Genomic DNA, 17,879 nt, shown 5'->3' on the forward strand with positions numbered 1-17,879 from the left:
ACTGTTCTCTCTTAGAGCGGGTCGATCACTCTTTTCATTCAATCGGGGTACAGTATTTGGTTTTCCAAATAGTACTATTCGTACGTACCGGAGTATCAGTCAACATTTACACGCAATCGGCCTCTTCGCTGGTTGGTTTCTGGGCTGGTTTAGGTTGACTGGTGTTAGTTTGTTGTGAAAAGAAAACACTGTTGGCTAGCTGATTTAGGCTGGCTGAAACCAACAAGCGAACAGGGTGAATGACTAATTTGCTTGGGACGTGGATAGCCAAAACGGATCGTGGGAATGTTATCCCTTATCAATAATGTACCATTTTTAAGGATCTGTTTGGTTTCTTCCTCCTAAATTTTAGTCATTGGGTGTTTGATTTGAATGACTAAAAGAGACTAAAGAGGCCTTTTAGTTCATTTTGATCAGGGTGTTTTGGCTCTAAAGTGACTAAAAGATGATGTTTAGTCCCTTGTAGCAATATTTTGGTGACTAGTTGGCTAAAGCCCATTTAATCCCATTCAGGACGTGTTTCGTTTGCACCTCATAAAATTTAGTCACCTAAACCAGCTCCTAAACTTTAGTCACTCCCTGTTTGTTTTGGTGGACTAAAAGAGACTAAAAAAGGCGTTTTAGTCCCTTTTAGTCAGGGTATTTGGCTCCAAAGTGACTAAAATGTGAGACAGCCTGACTAAAAGGTGAGGTTTAGTCCCATTTAGCAACATTTGAGTGACTAGGTAGAGCCCATTTAGTTTCATTTAGTCAAAGTGTTTGGGTAAAAAATAATTAAATGAGACTAGGTTTAGGAGGTGAAGAATGAACCAAACAAACCCCATTAGTCATAATGTTTGGATGAAAAATGACTAAATAAGACTAGATTTAACTCACTAAATCTTAGTAGGGGCTAACCAAACAGGCCCTAAGTACTGGCGCCCTGTTCGCTTGGCTTATAAGTCGTACTTTTTCAATCAGCAAACAATATTTTTTTCTCACAATAAAACAATCAATAATACTTTTAGCAATAGCTTATCAGCCAAACGAAGAGAACATAATGTCTTAGATGGACCAATGCACGCAGTTATCAGCAAATCAAAAGTACTCCAAAAGGGATGGCACCATAGAATGTGCCGTTTTCTTTGACTATTGTCCTGTATTACCTGGCCGTCTTTCTGAGCCAGCGCCATCTTCTCAATTCTTGGGCACACGATTACTTGTGACTTGTGAGAATGGCAGTGGTAGCATTTTTAGTGCTTTCCACAAAGCAGGGTCTTCGTGGCACATGCATCAAAAGCAAGCAAAATAAAGAAAATATTCATTGCTACAGGAATAGTTATAGGGGCGGCTGGTGAGGCTTTGCAGAGGTGGCTCAGCCAATCGCTACTACCATACCGTCTCTACAAATCATGTATTTATAGAGGTGGTTCCCAGACCGTCCTTACAAATTTATTTGTAGAGGTGGCTGGTGTTACTAGCCGCCCTTACAAATCAATTTGTAGGGGCGGCTGTAGTACCAGCCGCCCCTATAATACCTGTTTGTAGGGGCGGTTCAGTCTGAAACCGCTCCTACAGTATATTTTTTTCGCAAAATAAAAACCAAATTTACAATTCAAATTCGACCAGAACTATATATATAATTCAAATCTGACCAGAACATATATAATTCAAATCTGACCACAAGCACAAGAACATTATATAAACTACCATTATAAGTCCAATTCACAAGAATTCAGCAAGACCCCAATCTATGAGCCGGAGTTTCCGAAGCTCATGATCTATCATAATATTGTGGGGCTTCACATCTTGGTGCATAATACTTTGTGAATGGCAGTAATCTAATGCCTGTATCCAGAAAACATAAATAGTTAGACAAGTCAAATTCACTATAGGTTCCTTGATAATTAGTTGATGACTACATGTTCCTTGTATCTATTTTAAATCTAAATCTAAATGTTAATAAGACAAGGCCATATTGTAATGATAGGTTCATAGGCACACAAATTAAGAAATGAATTATCAATCACAAAAGCTCCATAAATTTTAAGTATAACCATAATAATTGTCTTTCTTTTTCTAGATTCCCAATTAGTGATTACAGGGCGCTAAGAATTTTAAATGGTGGATTAAAAACACATTCCTTGGTACTGATTCATGTCAACAGAACCAACATGTCTTTCCTCACAAAAATGAGCACATTATTATGGCAGCCTCATGAATAAAAGCTATCTTTTGGAAATAGCAGCCAACACAGGGGTAGCAGAGAGTAGCCCTGTCTACTGTACCATTACTGATACCTAAATAAGTCACTACCTTGTTGAATTTACCATGCTATTAATTTGATCTATCCTGACAAGTGAGATGTTTTGTCAAGTTAATATGCTTAAATAAGTGAGATGTTTTGTCACTGGCTTATTGAAGAGTCTTATTAGTTAACATGCTCAAGTTTGTCAATCACCTGAGGTTGCATATAACCCATTCCTTGGTTGTATGCTCCTTGTTGGCCATCTAAAAAGAGCAGAAACAGTCAGATGAAGGTCAAGTCTATTAGGCAAACATACAGTAGTTTGTACGGTGAAGACCTGAGATTTTGATCACATTTATACCTCTAGTAATTTTCTAATAAAAAGAACATGTGAAATGCCCTATTCAGAAAAGAAGCTAGAACTTGCGGTGCAAGCACATGTTGCTTAGGAACCAATACTTTGAGTGAGCTTGAACTTGTAGTGCAAGCACATGTTGCTTAGGTACCTACATGTTCCTCAAAGTTTAGGCTAGTTAGGTTAATTGATAGATTTTTTCAGAATGGAACTTGAGTTTTCAGAATAGGACTCAAATTATATATATTAAATTGGTAGAAATGCAGCACATGTGCCATTATGAGCAAGGGGAAAAATGCAATTACTTGATTATAGATGGCAAATACAATCTGCATAAAAAACTGCAGTAAAGCAAAAGCTTCAATTGTAGATGGCAAGCTATCTTCAGGTTCTCTAAAACAGGTGTGGCATGGTATAAGGCTATAAGCTGGTTATTTGCACAGCTGAACATATGCAAGACTGAAAAACTACTCTAAATTCAACTTAGCATCCATGAAAAAAATTAAAAATCTGTTCATTGAAAAGAAATCATAAAACAGTTTCAAATCCTAAAAAGAACTCACCTGATGCATAGAAGCTAAGCATTATGTTGACATGGTACTTGCCGGATCAAGATGCAGTCAATATCAGTATCCTTAACACAAGTTGTAGAAGCAAAAAATTAACCTAAAGAAGGCACATATAACTAGCAGTGCGTACAAGCTAAGAATAAACTAAAGGAGATGAGCTAATCTAAAAATTGTTGCGGCAGCACTAAAGATTTTTAAGCAGATCAAAGTAGTGGGAAATAAAAACATATATGATGAACTAAATAATAGTTTAGTTACCAAATTAATTCATGAGATGTGTAACAGTTGCCACAGTAAGGAGTGTAAATATATGATGCAAAGTTTACCTGTAGCAGCTCAAAGAATGGTGCAATAAGGAAAGCCTGGAAAATATTGTCAAGGAGAGCTGGCGCTTGCTTCTACAAGGAAGGCCTCTATCAGTAGTGTCAAACAAGCTATGGCTTTGTTTACACAACCCTGGATCAGTAGTGTCAAGCAGTAGCATAAGGTCTGTATCAGTAGTGTCAAGATTAAGTTACTAGTTACTTGTTCTTTATGGCCTACAACAATATAGAATTCCTTTCCAACAAGAATAAGTTGCCTAACATTAAGTGTTTCAATCTCTACTATAATGGATCAATCAAAATTGTACTAAGTCCCCCTAGGAAAAAGCCCCCGCTGAGAGCCTCCAACCATTGTGCACCCAGAAAAATGCACACAGTAATTCATTTGTATTAAAATCAAGGGCTAATAAGACACCTAAACTAAATCCGATGACCATGATTAGATGTGGGATGCCAGGCTTCTCACCCAACGCCCTCCTCACACGCCGCATGCTGCGACCCGCCGTGACTACGATTTAACGCTCGAAGCCAATCATCACCGAATAAAAAAACACGTTCAAAACCTTCCGGGCCGCTGTCACGCCGTTCGACGTTGAAACATTCCGATCGCCTACACCCACTCCCACACCCTTCGTGGAGAGGAGAAAGCCGCGGTGCCCATACGCACCCATGCCCTTTGCGGAGGGGAGGAGGAAGCCGTAGTGCCCGTATGTCATGGCGCGGCACCACCGATCGCCTGCGCCCACACCCTTCACGTAGGGGAGGAGGAAGCCGCGGCGCCTAGTTGAAAGGTCCTAATGATTAGAGGGGGGTGAATAGCCTATTAAAAATTTCTACAACAATACTTAACAAACCGGTTAGACAATTATAAGGCGAAGCAAATATTGCGCTAGCCTACTAAAATAGCAAGCCACCTACCATAAGTCTAGTTTATATAGTTTTTATCCACTCAATAGCTATGACACTACACTAAGTTAGTATGCTCTCAAAAGCTAACTAAAAAGCCACACTAGTCAGACTAACAAGCTCTCACAACTAGCTACACTAATGAGCTTGACAACTAGTTTGTGGTAATGTAATGAGAGTAAGCAAGAAGGTTATACCGCCGTGTCGAGAAAGGAGCCAATCAATCAGAAGAATGAATAACAATGAAGACCAATCACCTCGGAATCAAATGATGAACATAATGATTTTTTACCGAGATTAACTTTCTTGTCGGCAAGCTACTCCTCGTTGTGGCGATTCACTCACTTGGAGGTTCACGCGCTAATTGGCATCACACGCTAAACCCTTAATAGGGTGCCGCACAACCAACACAAGATGAGGATTACACAAGCCACGAATAATCAACTAGAGTACCTTTTGGCTCTTCGCCGGGAAAGGTCAAGAACCCCTCACAATCACCATGATCGGAGCCGGAGACAATCACCACCCTTCGCTCGACGATCCACGCTGCTCCAAGCCATCTAGGTGGCGGCAACCACCAAGAGTAACAAGCGAATCCCGTAGCGAAAAACGAACACCAAGTGCCTCTAGATAAAACACTCAAGCAATGCACTTGGATTCTCTCCCAATCTCACAAAGATGATGAATCAATGATGGAGATGAGTGAAAGGGCTTTGGCTAAGCTCACAAGGTTGCTATGTTAATGTAAATGGCCAAGAGAGTGAGCTTGAGCTGGCTATGGGGCTTAAATAGAAGCCACCACGAAATAGAGTCGTTGTACCCCATTACTGGGTACAATACGGGGTGGCCGGACGCTCTGGTCATATTGACCGGACGCTGGACCTCAGCGTCCGGTCATGTGATGCGTGCCACGTGTACCCTCTCTTCAAATGTTGATCGCTCGATCTCAACGGTCAAGTGACGACCGGACGCAGCAGCTTAAAGTGACCGGACGCTGGACCTCAGCTCCGGTCGTTTCTAGTAAGCATCTAGAAATGATTTTTCACGACCGGACGCGTCCGGTCATGCTCGACCAGACTCTCCCAGCGTCTAGTCACTCGGCGTCTCTTCTATGTACTGCCACGTCAGCGGGAAACAATTGCTAATAGTAATCTAATCATTGTACACTACTGAAAAACGATTTTTAGACCGGTTCATAATTTTTAGGACTACACTACTTGATTTATGGTGGAGGCAGGCGCCTGCTGGATGCCCGACCTGCAGCACCAGGATCGCCGCTGCCATTGCTTGCTCTTTGCGAGTTTTACTGATGGGTATGATTTATGAATGACAGGTGTCAGGAGCTGTTACGATAAGGAAATTAATAATTTGACTTATTATCTGCCATGTACATCTATCAACTTCACTGAAGATGAAATTCTTGGCGGACATTTTGAAGAGCCCTACAAACGAATGTTTTGACAGCTTCCCTAAAGATCTCCTAGTCATGATTAAGGACTTAGACATAATGTAACTTAGATGGTTAATACGAGAAATAAATTTACTATGTCTTCTTATGCAAAAGTGTTTCTTAGATTGTAAACATGCTCAAATATAATTGTGTAAAAGTTGAACTATCGAAAAAAATATTGGTTGTTTTCATGTGCATCTCCAAAATAAAGTCGTGGCGTTAGCACGGGTATTATACTAGTCACTATAGCTAGGACAGATTTCTTTTGCAGAAAGTAAATGTCCAGGCTAGCTTACCTATTTCAATGTATCTTCTAAGGTCAATAACAATCGTTACGTTTTAGAAAATAGCAAAAACTTACTATTCTAACAAGGTTGCATCACAAGATCAGCAGCAAAATCAACACACTATCTTCACTACCATTCTGTACATATTTTTTGACTTATAAAGGTGATGTGATTATGCAAGAGCTTCTTGAATGAGACATCACGAAAGAATGAATATGATAGCAGCAACTAAAACAATCACACCCAGGTTCAGCTCCTATTGAATATGTCCCTGAAGACACAGAAAACCAACTTGAGAAGGAGAACGACAAGACAGAAAAACCAGATATAATTGTTCCCAACTAATTGCATAATGGACAGTTTAACAAAAATAGTCACAAGCATACGCTACTCTAAGAGGAAATAGCAGAACACATAATATCTACCAGGGATACGATGAGCTACTACTAATAAGTGATGGATCCAGATTAGGAGTATGTGATCTAGCCTAGCAAGAGTAAAGGGGGAGAGGAGTAGGGAAGGTGTGAGGAGAGATGCAACTGGAAGAGCCCTCGCCGCCGCCAAAGCAGCCTCCGCCGCCATCTGACCTCGAACCCTAACAAGAAAAAAAGATACGGAGGAGAAGGGAAATGATGGAAGGAGAGAGGGGAGCTGAGGAGGCGCACCTGCCGCTGTCGTTGGAGGAAGCCAGGCGAGAGGGGAGCTGAGGAGGCGCACCTCCCGCACCACCCCTTGCGCCCTCGCTGTGGCTCCCGGCGACGACTTGTGAGTGCCTCCGGCACCAGCGGTGGTGGAGGAAGACGAGGTACCCACGCCCTCCGACGTGGGTGGCTCGACGACAGGCATGGCATGAGCGGTGGCGACGTGAGCAACGGATCCGGGGAGGACGCCATGACGCAGTGGAAGCCTCACCTTCCCACCCTTCTAGATCTAGATCTAAGAGGGGAAAGGAGAGGGTTGTGGCCGCACCGGTGGAGGGTGGTGGCCGCGCCTGTAGAGGAGGGGATGGTGGCAGCAACGGTGGAAGAGGAAGGGGCAGTGGCGTCGTCGGAAGAAGAGAGGAGGGGGAGGCGACGGGAGATGGATGGGGCGGTGGCGTTGGAGAAAGAGAGGAGAGGAGGCGAGGGACAGACCGAGGGGGTGGAGGCAGATGCGGACCTGAGTTGCGAAGTCCACGTGCATGACATTTGTAGGGACGGCTACTGTGCTGGAGCCCGAGCACGCTACTGTAGGGGCTGCTCCAATGCCAGCCGCCCTTAAAAAAAGCCCCGTTGCTACGAACCGTCGTTTTCACGTAGTGAATGCAAATGGTTCTTTTCGTGTCAGCAACTCAGCATATATAAGTGTTTGTGTTATAATAGAAAAAAACACTTCCTTTTGAAAAGGCAGAATATACAAACATTTTACTAACTCAGATCATGTCATGTTGCTTAATTAGCAAGGGAAAAAAAGGTCACAAAATTGTCGGCTAAGGTGCATGTGTAGATCTAATGTAGCTGAGCCATTAATGGCGGTGCTCAGTGTAGCAGTGAATCTATTCTGCCTTGCATATGCAGCCATATTCTTCATCTGGAAATCTTATGGCTCCATTCGCGTGCCCTTAAACTCGGCTTAATCCGTTTATTTTTTCATCCAGAATAGTGTTTTTCTCTTACAAATTCATCCAGCATTCCTCCAAACCATCCAGATTCCTCCAGAATTCAGACAAGCGAACACGTCCAGCAGAAGAGCAGGCGAAAGGAGGCAAAGATCCATCGTCATTCATCACCTCTGGCTTTACTCAGTTGCTACCCTTAGCTTGCGTATCCAGTGTTCCGGCCGGGCATGTAGTTTAGCTCGGAAAAGCGGCCGCACAATCGGCCGGGCATGTAGTTTAGCAACGAGCAGCGCAGCAGAAATTACTTATTGTCCGGTCAAGCGCAGGGGTTAGGGAACGTTGCGGTTATGAGTAGCACACAGGCATCCGATTGAAAGAAAATAAAATCAGGTGTCACTGTCATGAGATTTTAAACGGGTCGGTGAGTCCATCAGAAGTGATGACTACACTGGTGGTGATCGGCGACCTGATCTTCTGCGCCTGCGCCTGCGCCGTGGGTAGCTTCAGATCGGGCTACCTTCAGCGATGGAAGACATTAACTAGGTCACCCCAGATTGTTTTAATCCGAGACTAACCAGTAGGTTTTGATGAGTTGACGTTGGAGACGTGAATGTAGGTAATAAATCATCGAATTAGCATAAATAGCTCCTACACATGCTATATTCTCAGCATAACTAGCTCCTACACATGCTATATTCTTAGGAGAGATCAATATTAAAAGTTTGATAAATTCAGTACCTACAACTAATTAAAATTTCTTATCATTGTGTCAATCTCTTTCATTGTTCATTTGCTAAAACAATACACATTAGATGCTTTTGTATACTACTATAATCTATATGTAGTTATGATAAATTTAGAAAATACTATACATGTTTCAACATCTATAGTTATAGTTTTTTCCTTTATCGATTATTAGTGTGTCTCCAATATGTGTGTTTACTTGAAACGTTAAATTGAATTACGTCAACTGCTGTTGCAACCCATGTATCGTGACATATGAATCTAGAATTGGCTTTTGGATAATGATCTTACTAGTTGTTTTTTTTGTCCATATGCTAAGTTGCAACTCTAATATGTACTGTCTTTTTTTACTCGCATTTGTATATTTTTAAATGATCTTAGGTCCTATACTACACCTTTAGTCATGACAATGGCATAAATAATTGCTTCACCTTGACACTTAAGATTAGAGAATTATGCATTATTATTTTTTATAAAATATGGTACTCATATTTAAACTACGAATGTGAATATGTTATATTGTCTGGGTCAAAATGTTACGTTTATCAAAAGCAACAAGTTACACAAATTGTTATCATGGGTTATTATTATAGTATAAAATGAATTATCAGATTCATCATACTATATAAATATATGTTTTTTTGCTCATGCATGCATATATGTACCTGGTTTGAATGGTGGCACATTGCTCATATGTTTACTCTAAGCTGGTCTTGTATATATAAATGGTGGAACACCTACATAATTTAGGAACATATATAAGTGTACTTTCACTATTCAATTTTGTTAATAGCAAATAGTAAATAAGATGTAGATTTGATTGGATATTTTAGTTTATTTTTAATGATGACAAAAGAGGTAATTTATATGCAAACTTATGAGGTTATGTGGATTATCTATTTGGGTAATTTAATTATTATTAATCTAGTGATTACTTTAGATTATCTTTTAAAATGGTAGAGGTGGGTAATTTACATGCATAACTAGTTGTCATTTTATGTTGTTTTTTATAATGATAGAGGTGGTTAATTTTACATGAACTATTTGGCCGTGGGACATACCTCAACAATCCAACACCAAGGGCTATAGCATATAGATTTGATCAAACACCAGGTAAGGCCAGGCCAAAAAAAAAATGCAAGGCAAAAACTTTTAGCCCGAGCCTGTCACGACACATGGGTAGATTCGGCCGGGCTATTTCTTAGATTTTTCTGCTTTAAGTTTTTTTTTTGGATCAGGTCGAGTCATGGATCGAAAATTACGACCCAGACCTGACAACATCGGGTCGGGTTGGATTTTTTTTAGGTGTTCAAGTCTACTATATTGATTATCACATATTTGACTTATACTTTATGAATCCATATATTTAATATTCATTTTTCTTCATCTTTAAAATGATATTACTTTTTTAATGATTATTTAAATTCCTTTCGCCTCTATGTAATCTGAACGTATTTGTTAAAGTTTGGATCGTTATTAGGCGAGTTGTTGTGACATTCTAGTAGCTGTGAGCAAAATGCTTACAAATGTTCATCGAAGAAAAGTTTGCAAATGACATTATGTCATTATCTAAGATATGTTTCTTAACCCACAGAAAAAATGGCGACCAAACTAGTGCATTACGATGATGACGAAATATACATTAGGATTTAGGAAATGAAAGATGTCAATGAAATAAACCCTCCTCGCAGGTTCCATCAAGATGAGCTGCCGTACCATATCCGTGTTGACCCCACCATCGCTGATCTTATAATTTGCGAGTCGGCAGCTGGTAGTTAAATTAACCAGCAAAGCAAATCCAAATGCGTGAAAACTGAACCAAAGCACGGAGAAATAAACAACAAAAAAGTATAGTGATAATAATAAAATTGCAAAAGCGAAAAAAAAGACGCATTCCGGAAAAACGTTTTATTATTCCTTGACAACCCCCTACACATACACACACTCGTCCCTTCCCTTCCCCTCCATCTGCAATCTTCCCTCCTCCTCCCTTCGACGCTCTCCCCTTGCTTCTCGCGCACACTAACCAATCCGAGCACCCGACGCCGCGGCCCCCGATCGAATCCACCGGAGCCGCCCGCCTGGGGCCCGCCCGCGCCATTGCTCCAATCGGGAGGCGTTCGTCCGCCCGCGCTGCTGCCCCGCACTCCCGCGCCGTGGCGGTGGCGGTGGCGGTATGTATGATCGCTAGAGGGAGAGGAGGAGGCGGCAGCAGCGGTGGGGATTAGGGCGGCGGTAGTGCTGGTGCCGGGAGGAGGAGGCGTAGCCCATGAAGGCGACGGCGCCGCCGGCGAAGCGGCGGAGGGGCCCGCGGCTGGCGGTGCTGGCGCTCGTGTTCTGTTCGCTGCTCGTGCCGATCGCCTTCCTCTTCAACCGCTTCCCCGCCGGTGAGTCCTCTGCTTCGTCCCCGTCACGACCCCACGCCCGCGGACCCCCCGGATTTGGGGGAATGCAGGCGTCGGCGCCGATCGGATCAGTGCCGTGCCACACGGATCTGTTCCTCGGAGCTTTGTTCCCTGGGTTATCGTGTAGCGTGTCGTATTAGCGATTTTGTTGTTGCGCTCCTGTTTATTGGGATTTTTCGGAGGTTCGATTTCTGATTGGTTCGATCATCTTTTGTTGTGCAGTGTATGTGACGGATGAGCGCCCTCAGCAGGTAGCATTTTTTTTCTCTTAAAATACTATATGCAAATTTTCGTTTATTTTTATGATATTTTCAAAGAAAATATTCATTGATGTGTTTCATTGTGTTTGTGTTTAATGCAGGAGATTAACTTGCCTTCATTCGATCGCATTGTAAGTGGTGTCTCTGTAAATGAAGTAAGGCGGGGCAGTGCTTGTGCTAGTGTTGTCAGTGATTAGCTTTTTAAACCATGCATCTGTTAGTAGCTTGGTGGTTGTTCACATGATCATGCGCCCTAGGATTGCTTGTATTTGTTGTGCAGCTTGTATTTGGTTTTAGCTATTGTTCTTATTTGCTCCCTTTTGCTGTCAACACTAGTCATAATTAGAGAGGCCTACTAGCACCAGCGGAAATAAAACAGAGATATTTTCTACTCCTTCAATCCGAAAAAAAACTTGATGTTCTAGGGTTGTCCTTAGTCAAACTATCCTAAAAAAAAAAGGCGTACCCAGTGCAGAGAGCTCCCGCTCTGTGCGGGGTCTGGGGAAGGGTGTCAGTGGCAAGCCTTACCCTCGCCTGTGCAATGCGAGGAGACTGCGACTCGAACCCGGGACCTTCCGGTCACAGGCGGTAAGACTTTACCGCTTGCACCAGGCCCGCCCTTCAAACTAGATTGGCTAGACCAAAACATCCTAAGCTTGACTAAACTATCCTAAGCTTGACTAAATTTACAGAGAAAAGGACTTCAAATTTGAGCTTTGAACTGCATCTTCACATAGATTGGCTAGACCAAAACATCCAAACATCATTAGGTCAACAAAATTAACCAATGGGACCACAAGTAGGGCAATATTCTGTTCTTCATATAACTTAGCACCTCTACAGCTCAGCAAATTCTGATAACACAGCTTAGAAAACTAATTGCATTGAGTGCGGGTCACTTGTGCAATTATTGCTCCATTTTTTCCCCACCTCTTAACATAGTGTCATCCTATTTGCTGTCAGCAGTGTTGAGCCATTGCGTGTACCATTAAAAAAAGGTGGTTCAGGGTTATGTGTTTGCATCCAATTGATTTTTGCTCAATTGTGCATAACTCTCAAATAAATGGCGGGGAAAAAAAATCAGAAAGTGCTCTGTACCTTATTTGTTTGTACTGGAGGCGAGCACATTTGAGTTGGAGAACATGGAATTTGATCAGCTTCAAGAGATTGTTGAGAATTCTTCAATTATTGTGTTTGTTGGCTCTTGGGGCCAAGTTGTACAATTCAATGTTCGCAAAAACAATTTTGGACACTAAATCTAACAGCTAGAAGAAGGGCGGGCCTGGTGCAAGTGGTAGAGTCTTACCGCCTGTGACCGGAAGGTCCCGGGTTTGAGTCGCAATCTCCTCGCATTGCATAGGCGAGGGTAAGGCTTGCCACTGACACCCTTCCCCAGACACCGCACAGAGCGGGAGCTCTCTGCACTGGGTACGCCCTTAAATCTAACAGCTAGAAACCATCCCACAGAAATATACATCTGATATCTCTGCTTCCCTAGTCTACTCCTCAAGATCGTGAACTATTATAGGGAAAAATATACATATATATCATTAAAACATTATTGCTATCTTTGTCAGTGATTGCTACATTACTTAACATCTCCCAGATTTATATTAAAGTCCCTAATCCTTTCTTCTCTTCCTGGTTTTCAGGATGTGTCCAAGAAGTCTTCCGGGAGCAGTAGTGTGTTGCACCGTGGTATTGATAGTGACCCTTCCATAGTTAGCCCTAAACCAAAAGCTATAGGTTGGTACAAAGGAGATCATCAAATAATTTCAATTCAATCAACGTTAGAAAATGTGCAATATAAACCCTTAGTATATACAAAATAAAAAACAATGTAGGAAAACAATGATTTGGGTTGTGTGAACTTTATATGATTTGTTGGGCTTTAAGTCTACATTGTTTTCAAAATCTCAGTATCTGCTTCGTACTTGTTGCATATTTACAGTAATGTATGCAGCAGTATTATACATTTCACAAAAAAAAAGTTAACGTGAATCGGTAAATTTTGAATGAATGTTAGTGTAGTTACCTAGGATATAATGGTCATTAGCCATAATTGGTCGTTTGTATTAATTTGTATTCCATCAATTTCCTACTTTCTTTTTCTTATGATATACTGAACCTTCGTCTTGGCACGTGTGCTGACATGACAATTGGCTCTATATGCAGTTTTCCCTCCAAAAATTCAACAAGAAGTCCTCCTCCCTCCAGAAGTTGAACCCAAACCAGAAGTGAAGCCAGTACCAGTACCAGTACCAGTACAAGTACCAGTTCCAGTTCATCACAACAAAAATGTATGGATGCTTCTCAGCTATTTGTTTTTTAGCAAATTATTTTTTAAGTTTAACTTCACTTTAGCGTTGATCTGTAGTTCTGTACCGTTGCTTCCTCTTACCTTAGCTCAGGATGCAATCTGGCTGTTTTGTATGAGAAGTGTATTTATATATTATTTTTTTAAACACATATTCCTTCCAGATTAACCTTGACAACAAGAGGCCTCCCAGAATTCAAAGTGCTGATGAGGTGGAAAAGGCTAAGGCTTGTCAACTTGAGTTTGGGAGTTACTGTCTCTGGTCCATAGAGCACAAAGAAGTTATGATAGATGCCATTGTGAAAAGGCTGAAAGATCAGCTATTTGTAGCCCGATCTTACTACCCAAGCATTGCGAAACTTAAAGGAAAGGATACATTGACTCGTGAAATGAAGCAAAATATTCAAGAGCACGAAAGGGTTCTTAGTGAATCCATCGTTGATGCTGATCTACCATCCTTGTGAGTATTTCGCATGTGTGATTGCCAGTTCACGTCTTTAATGCTTGTCCTGATTGATCTTGTTAATTGCAAGTGTTACAGTCTATGTTACATAGATTCTCTTACAGATAAAATTAGTCTGAAAATCCTATTTTTATCATATATTTCAGTACTCTACTTTCAAGATGTTCCTTCAACCGTACATGTTTTATGATGTAATTTTAAATTCACGCCCTTAAAAAAGAAGTAAAATCTTCCATCACGAGGCTCTTCTGATTTTAACATCCGACATGTTCTTTCAGTATAAAAACGAAGATAGAGAGGATGGACCAATCAATAGCAAGAGCCAAATCATGCACCGTGGATTGTAACAATGTTGACAGAAAGCTTCGTCAAATTCTTCATATGACAGAGGATGAAGCTCATTTTCATATGAAGCAGAGTGCATACCTATACAACCTTGGTGTTCACACCATGCCTAAAAGTCATCATTGTCTTAATATGAGGTTGACAGTAGAGTACTTTAAATCCATGCCATTGGATCCAAATGACTCTTCTGCCCATAAGTTTAACATTCCAGACAATAGGCACTATGTTATATTGTCTAAAAATGTCCTTGCTGCTTCTGTTGTCATCAACTCAACTGTTAGTAGCTCTGAGGTATGCAGGAAGTTTTTTCTTTCTCCTTTAAAGCTGTTAGTGCATCTTCCGGGCTCAGCATTGCTAACATCCCCTTTTCCTATTGCAGGATACTGAAAATGTAGTCTTTCATGTACTAACTGATGCTCAAAATTTTTATGCCATGAAGCACTGGTTTGCAAGAAACTCCTATAGGGAATCAGCTGTCAATGTCATAAATTATGAACAAATTATTTTTGAAAATTTCCCTGAGTTTGGAACCCAGCAGTTATATTTGCCTGAGGAATTTCGTGTTTTCATCAGTAGCCTTGAGCGGCCTACTGAGAAGAGTAGAATGGAGTATTTATCAGTGTTCAGTCACTCACATTTCTTTCTTGCCGAAATATTCAAAGATTTAAAGAAGGTAATTGTGTTGGATGATGATGTGGTCGTTCAACGTGATATCTCTTTCTTGTGGAATCTTGAGATGGGAGATAAGGTCCATGGTGCTGTCAGATTTTGTGGTTTGAAACTTGGCCAACTGAGGAACCTTCTGGGTAGGACAATGTACGATCAACAGTCATGTGCATGGATGTCTGGGGTTAATGTGATTGATTTGGACAAATGGAGAGATCATAATGTTACAGAGAATTACCTGCAACTCCTGAGAAAGGTTGGTTTCTTTCTCATTCCACTCATTTAAATTATAGTTGCTTTATTCCCTAATTTGTACTAGCTAGCAAATTTGTTGACTACCATGGAATCATGACCTATTTATGGTACTTGGGTTCTTGAGTGGTTCTCAGTTAATTTTGGCCTCCAGCTTCTGAAAAACAATATATGACTCGTATACTTATGAAATTGTATGGGACTGATCAACTAATATTCTTTCACTCTAATGTCGTTGTAGTTTGGGAACAATGATGACGAGGCCTCACTGCGAGCTTCAGCTTTGCCTATAAGTTTGCTGTCGTTTCAGCATCTTCTATATCCACTTGATGAGAGGTTGACTTTATCTGGACTTGGATATGACTATGGAATTAAAGAAGAAGTTGTTCAGAGTTCTGCATCATTGCATTACAATGGAAATATGAAACCTTGGCTTGAGTTGGGTATACCAGATTATAGGAAGTACTGGAAGAGGTTTCTTACACGAGACGAGAGATTCATGGATGAGTGCAATGTAAGTCCATAGTGCACATTAGCTTGGGAGCCGGATCATTTTTGACAGTAGATTTCAGTCTACTGCTGTACTATATACTAAGAGGACCAACACTTCCGTTGAGAAAAGACCTGGGAAGCAGTCGCTAGCCATCAATTTTGACAGAGTAGATCCAGCACCATCTGTTCATTGAACTTGTGAGGTCGATGGATGTTTTTTTCTGCAGTTAGAGGAGTTTAGTGTTAAGTTCGAAGGATAATGCAGTAGACAACGTTGGTGTGGTGGTGAGGCTCCAGGTAAGAGGGAGCATCACACTCACGTAACAGGAATGATCATTGGTGGATTGAAGCGCCTTAATTGAAATTGGTGCCTTCCACCTCATCGATGCAGGTTAATTCTTTTCTTTGTTGATTTTTTGACCCCACTTGCTTTGTCCTTCTGTCAATAAGGACATACACAGGTTAAAATTCAAATTCTTTGCTCTTAGTTGTTGCACATTGATTGTTCTATCATTATTATGTTGATGCAAAGTATATTATGATGTCAGAGACTCATCTGTTACAAAAACGAGATTAACAACTGTTCTATTTGGATGTCTTCTGAGCAACATTATCTCATGACCCAGCAGATTTGTATATCCATATATGTTCGTGACTGGGCACATAGGTTTTCCTCTATGTGCTCCACTGTGGCCTAGAAAGAATTAAGTGCACTGCGGTTCATAGCAGTACATATGCTTGATATCCCAGCAGTAAAAAAGTGCTCCAGGCACTTGGTGGATGGAGATCCTTGTCACTGTAGATTGGCTATTAAACCGTGGTGCGATGTAATAATCATGTAAAAAGTGTAAAACATGCGAATTTGCAAAGGCAGCAATAAGCATGAAACTCGAAGAAACCGTAAACATGGGATGCGCGTGAGTACGTTTATGCAGCCTGTTCGCTGGTTGGTTTTAGTCAGTCTAAATCAGTCAGTCAACAGTATTTTTTTTCACAATAAATCAGCACCAATTAGTCTAAACCAGTTCAGAAATCAACCAGCGAACAGGCCAATGATCTCGGAGAGTAAAAGTTGACTTAGACAGGTCCTCTATGCATAATCGTACTCCGTGTTTGTCTAGGGCCGAACTTTACTATCGAGCATTACGTGTGAAAACCAATCTCCTTTTTTTGTGACCAGTAAAAGAGATTAAAACAAAAAAAATGCTCAAGCATATTCTCTTTTCAATCCCCTTTCCTTACCTTTCCTTACGGGTCTATTTAGATCATGATTTGAAAGGTTCAAAAAAAATATATCATGATTTGAAATCAATATATAGAAAGTGTTTTCTATTTTCTTATGAACCAAATATGGCCTATTTTTTTTTCACAATCCCGAGGATCTATTACCATTTTTTCTCAATCCTCCTTTCTGACGTCACGGGTTCACAGGTGGACAGCCTGTTCGTTTCGGCTGAAACGATCGTGGATTATTATTGCTGGCTGGTTTAGTGTGAGAGAAAAATACTGTTCTGGCTTATAATCCACGATCGATTACGACCAAGCGAACAGGCTGTCTGGCCGCACTGGGCAAGAGAGTGCACGGGCCACCGGCAGCACCGGGAGATTTGCAAAAATGGGACTCGAAACATCGGTCGTTTGCAGATTTGACACTGGACCCACATTCATAGACACAGATGGACCTATTTGTCATCCACCCGAGTGTCAACGTAATCAAGGAGTCAATCTTTCGAGTGTCATTTTTGCAATTTTTTCAACAGCGCCAGCGCCACATCGGGCCATGTGGGCCGCCGGCTGTGCCCCTTGCCGGCCATGGGAGAGAAGAGGGACGAAAGAGAGCCATAGGAGAGACCGAGAGAAGAGGGAAGATAGAACTAAAATGAATCACTTACATGTGGAGGCCTGCATGGAAGGAAGTTTAAGGAGGATTGTTTTTTCTCAATATGCTGAAACAATTGTCGCCCAAGGTATTTCACTCTATGGAAAACAACCTAAGTATGATGGAGGTACACAAGTATCCTAGACGAGAAGCCCAACCTAGACGGGATACCTCATCTACTTGGAAGATAAGGCATAGCAAGTTGTACTTTGAGACCAGCTCTATATGGTAGATTTCCTTGTAATGAACTAGGAAACCCACATTATAAACTGATCGGGACTATGTATAACCCCACCCACTGGACTATATAACGAGGGGTGGGGAGCCCCGATCAGTATAAAA

The 17,879-nt window shown here is 41.3% G+C and overlaps 1 protein-coding gene across 1 annotated transcript; it reads left to right on the plus strand.

Annotated features, from left to right (window-relative positions):
- The first annotated feature begins 10,412 nt into the window (after positions 1 to 10,412).
- LOC136545334 (probable galacturonosyltransferase 7) lies at positions 10,413 to 16,154 on the plus strand. The gene is made up of 9 exons (XM_066537358.1): positions 10,413 to 10,845; positions 11,086 to 11,114; positions 11,225 to 11,254; positions 12,776 to 12,869; positions 13,299 to 13,423; positions 13,605 to 13,900; positions 14,182 to 14,539; positions 14,628 to 15,170; positions 15,408 to 16,154. Exons 1-9 carry the CDS (start codon positions 10,728 to 10,730, stop codon positions 15,690 to 15,692), a joined length of 1,878 nt encoding a protein of 625 aa, XP_066393455.1. The 5' UTR covers positions 10,413 to 10,727; the 3' UTR covers positions 15,693 to 16,154.
- The last annotated feature ends 1,725 nt before the right edge of the window (positions 16,155 to 17,879 follow it).

This window comes from Miscanthus floridulus, chromosome 1 (genome assembly GCF_019320115.1).
Source record: "Miscanthus floridulus cultivar M001 chromosome 1, ASM1932011v1, whole genome shotgun sequence".
NCBI lineage: Eukaryota > Viridiplantae > Streptophyta > Magnoliopsida > Poales > Poaceae > Miscanthus > Miscanthus floridulus.

What these genes read in the sequence shown, in the direction of transcription:
- LOC136545334 (XM_066537358.1), top strand. Translation starts at nt 10,728, where the DNA reads ATGAAGGCGACGGCGCCGCCGGCGAAGCGGCGGAGGGGCCCGCGGCTG. An exon ending in CCCTAAACCAAAAGCTATAG is followed by an intron (nt 12,870 to 13,298) that starts GTTGGTACAAAG and finishes CTCTATATGCAG; the next exon opens with TTTTCCCTCCAAAAATTCAA. An exon ending in GATGCTGATCTACCATCCTT is followed by an intron (nt 13,901 to 14,181) that starts GTGAGTATTTCG and finishes ATGTTCTTTCAG; the next exon opens with TATAAAAACGAAGATAGAGA.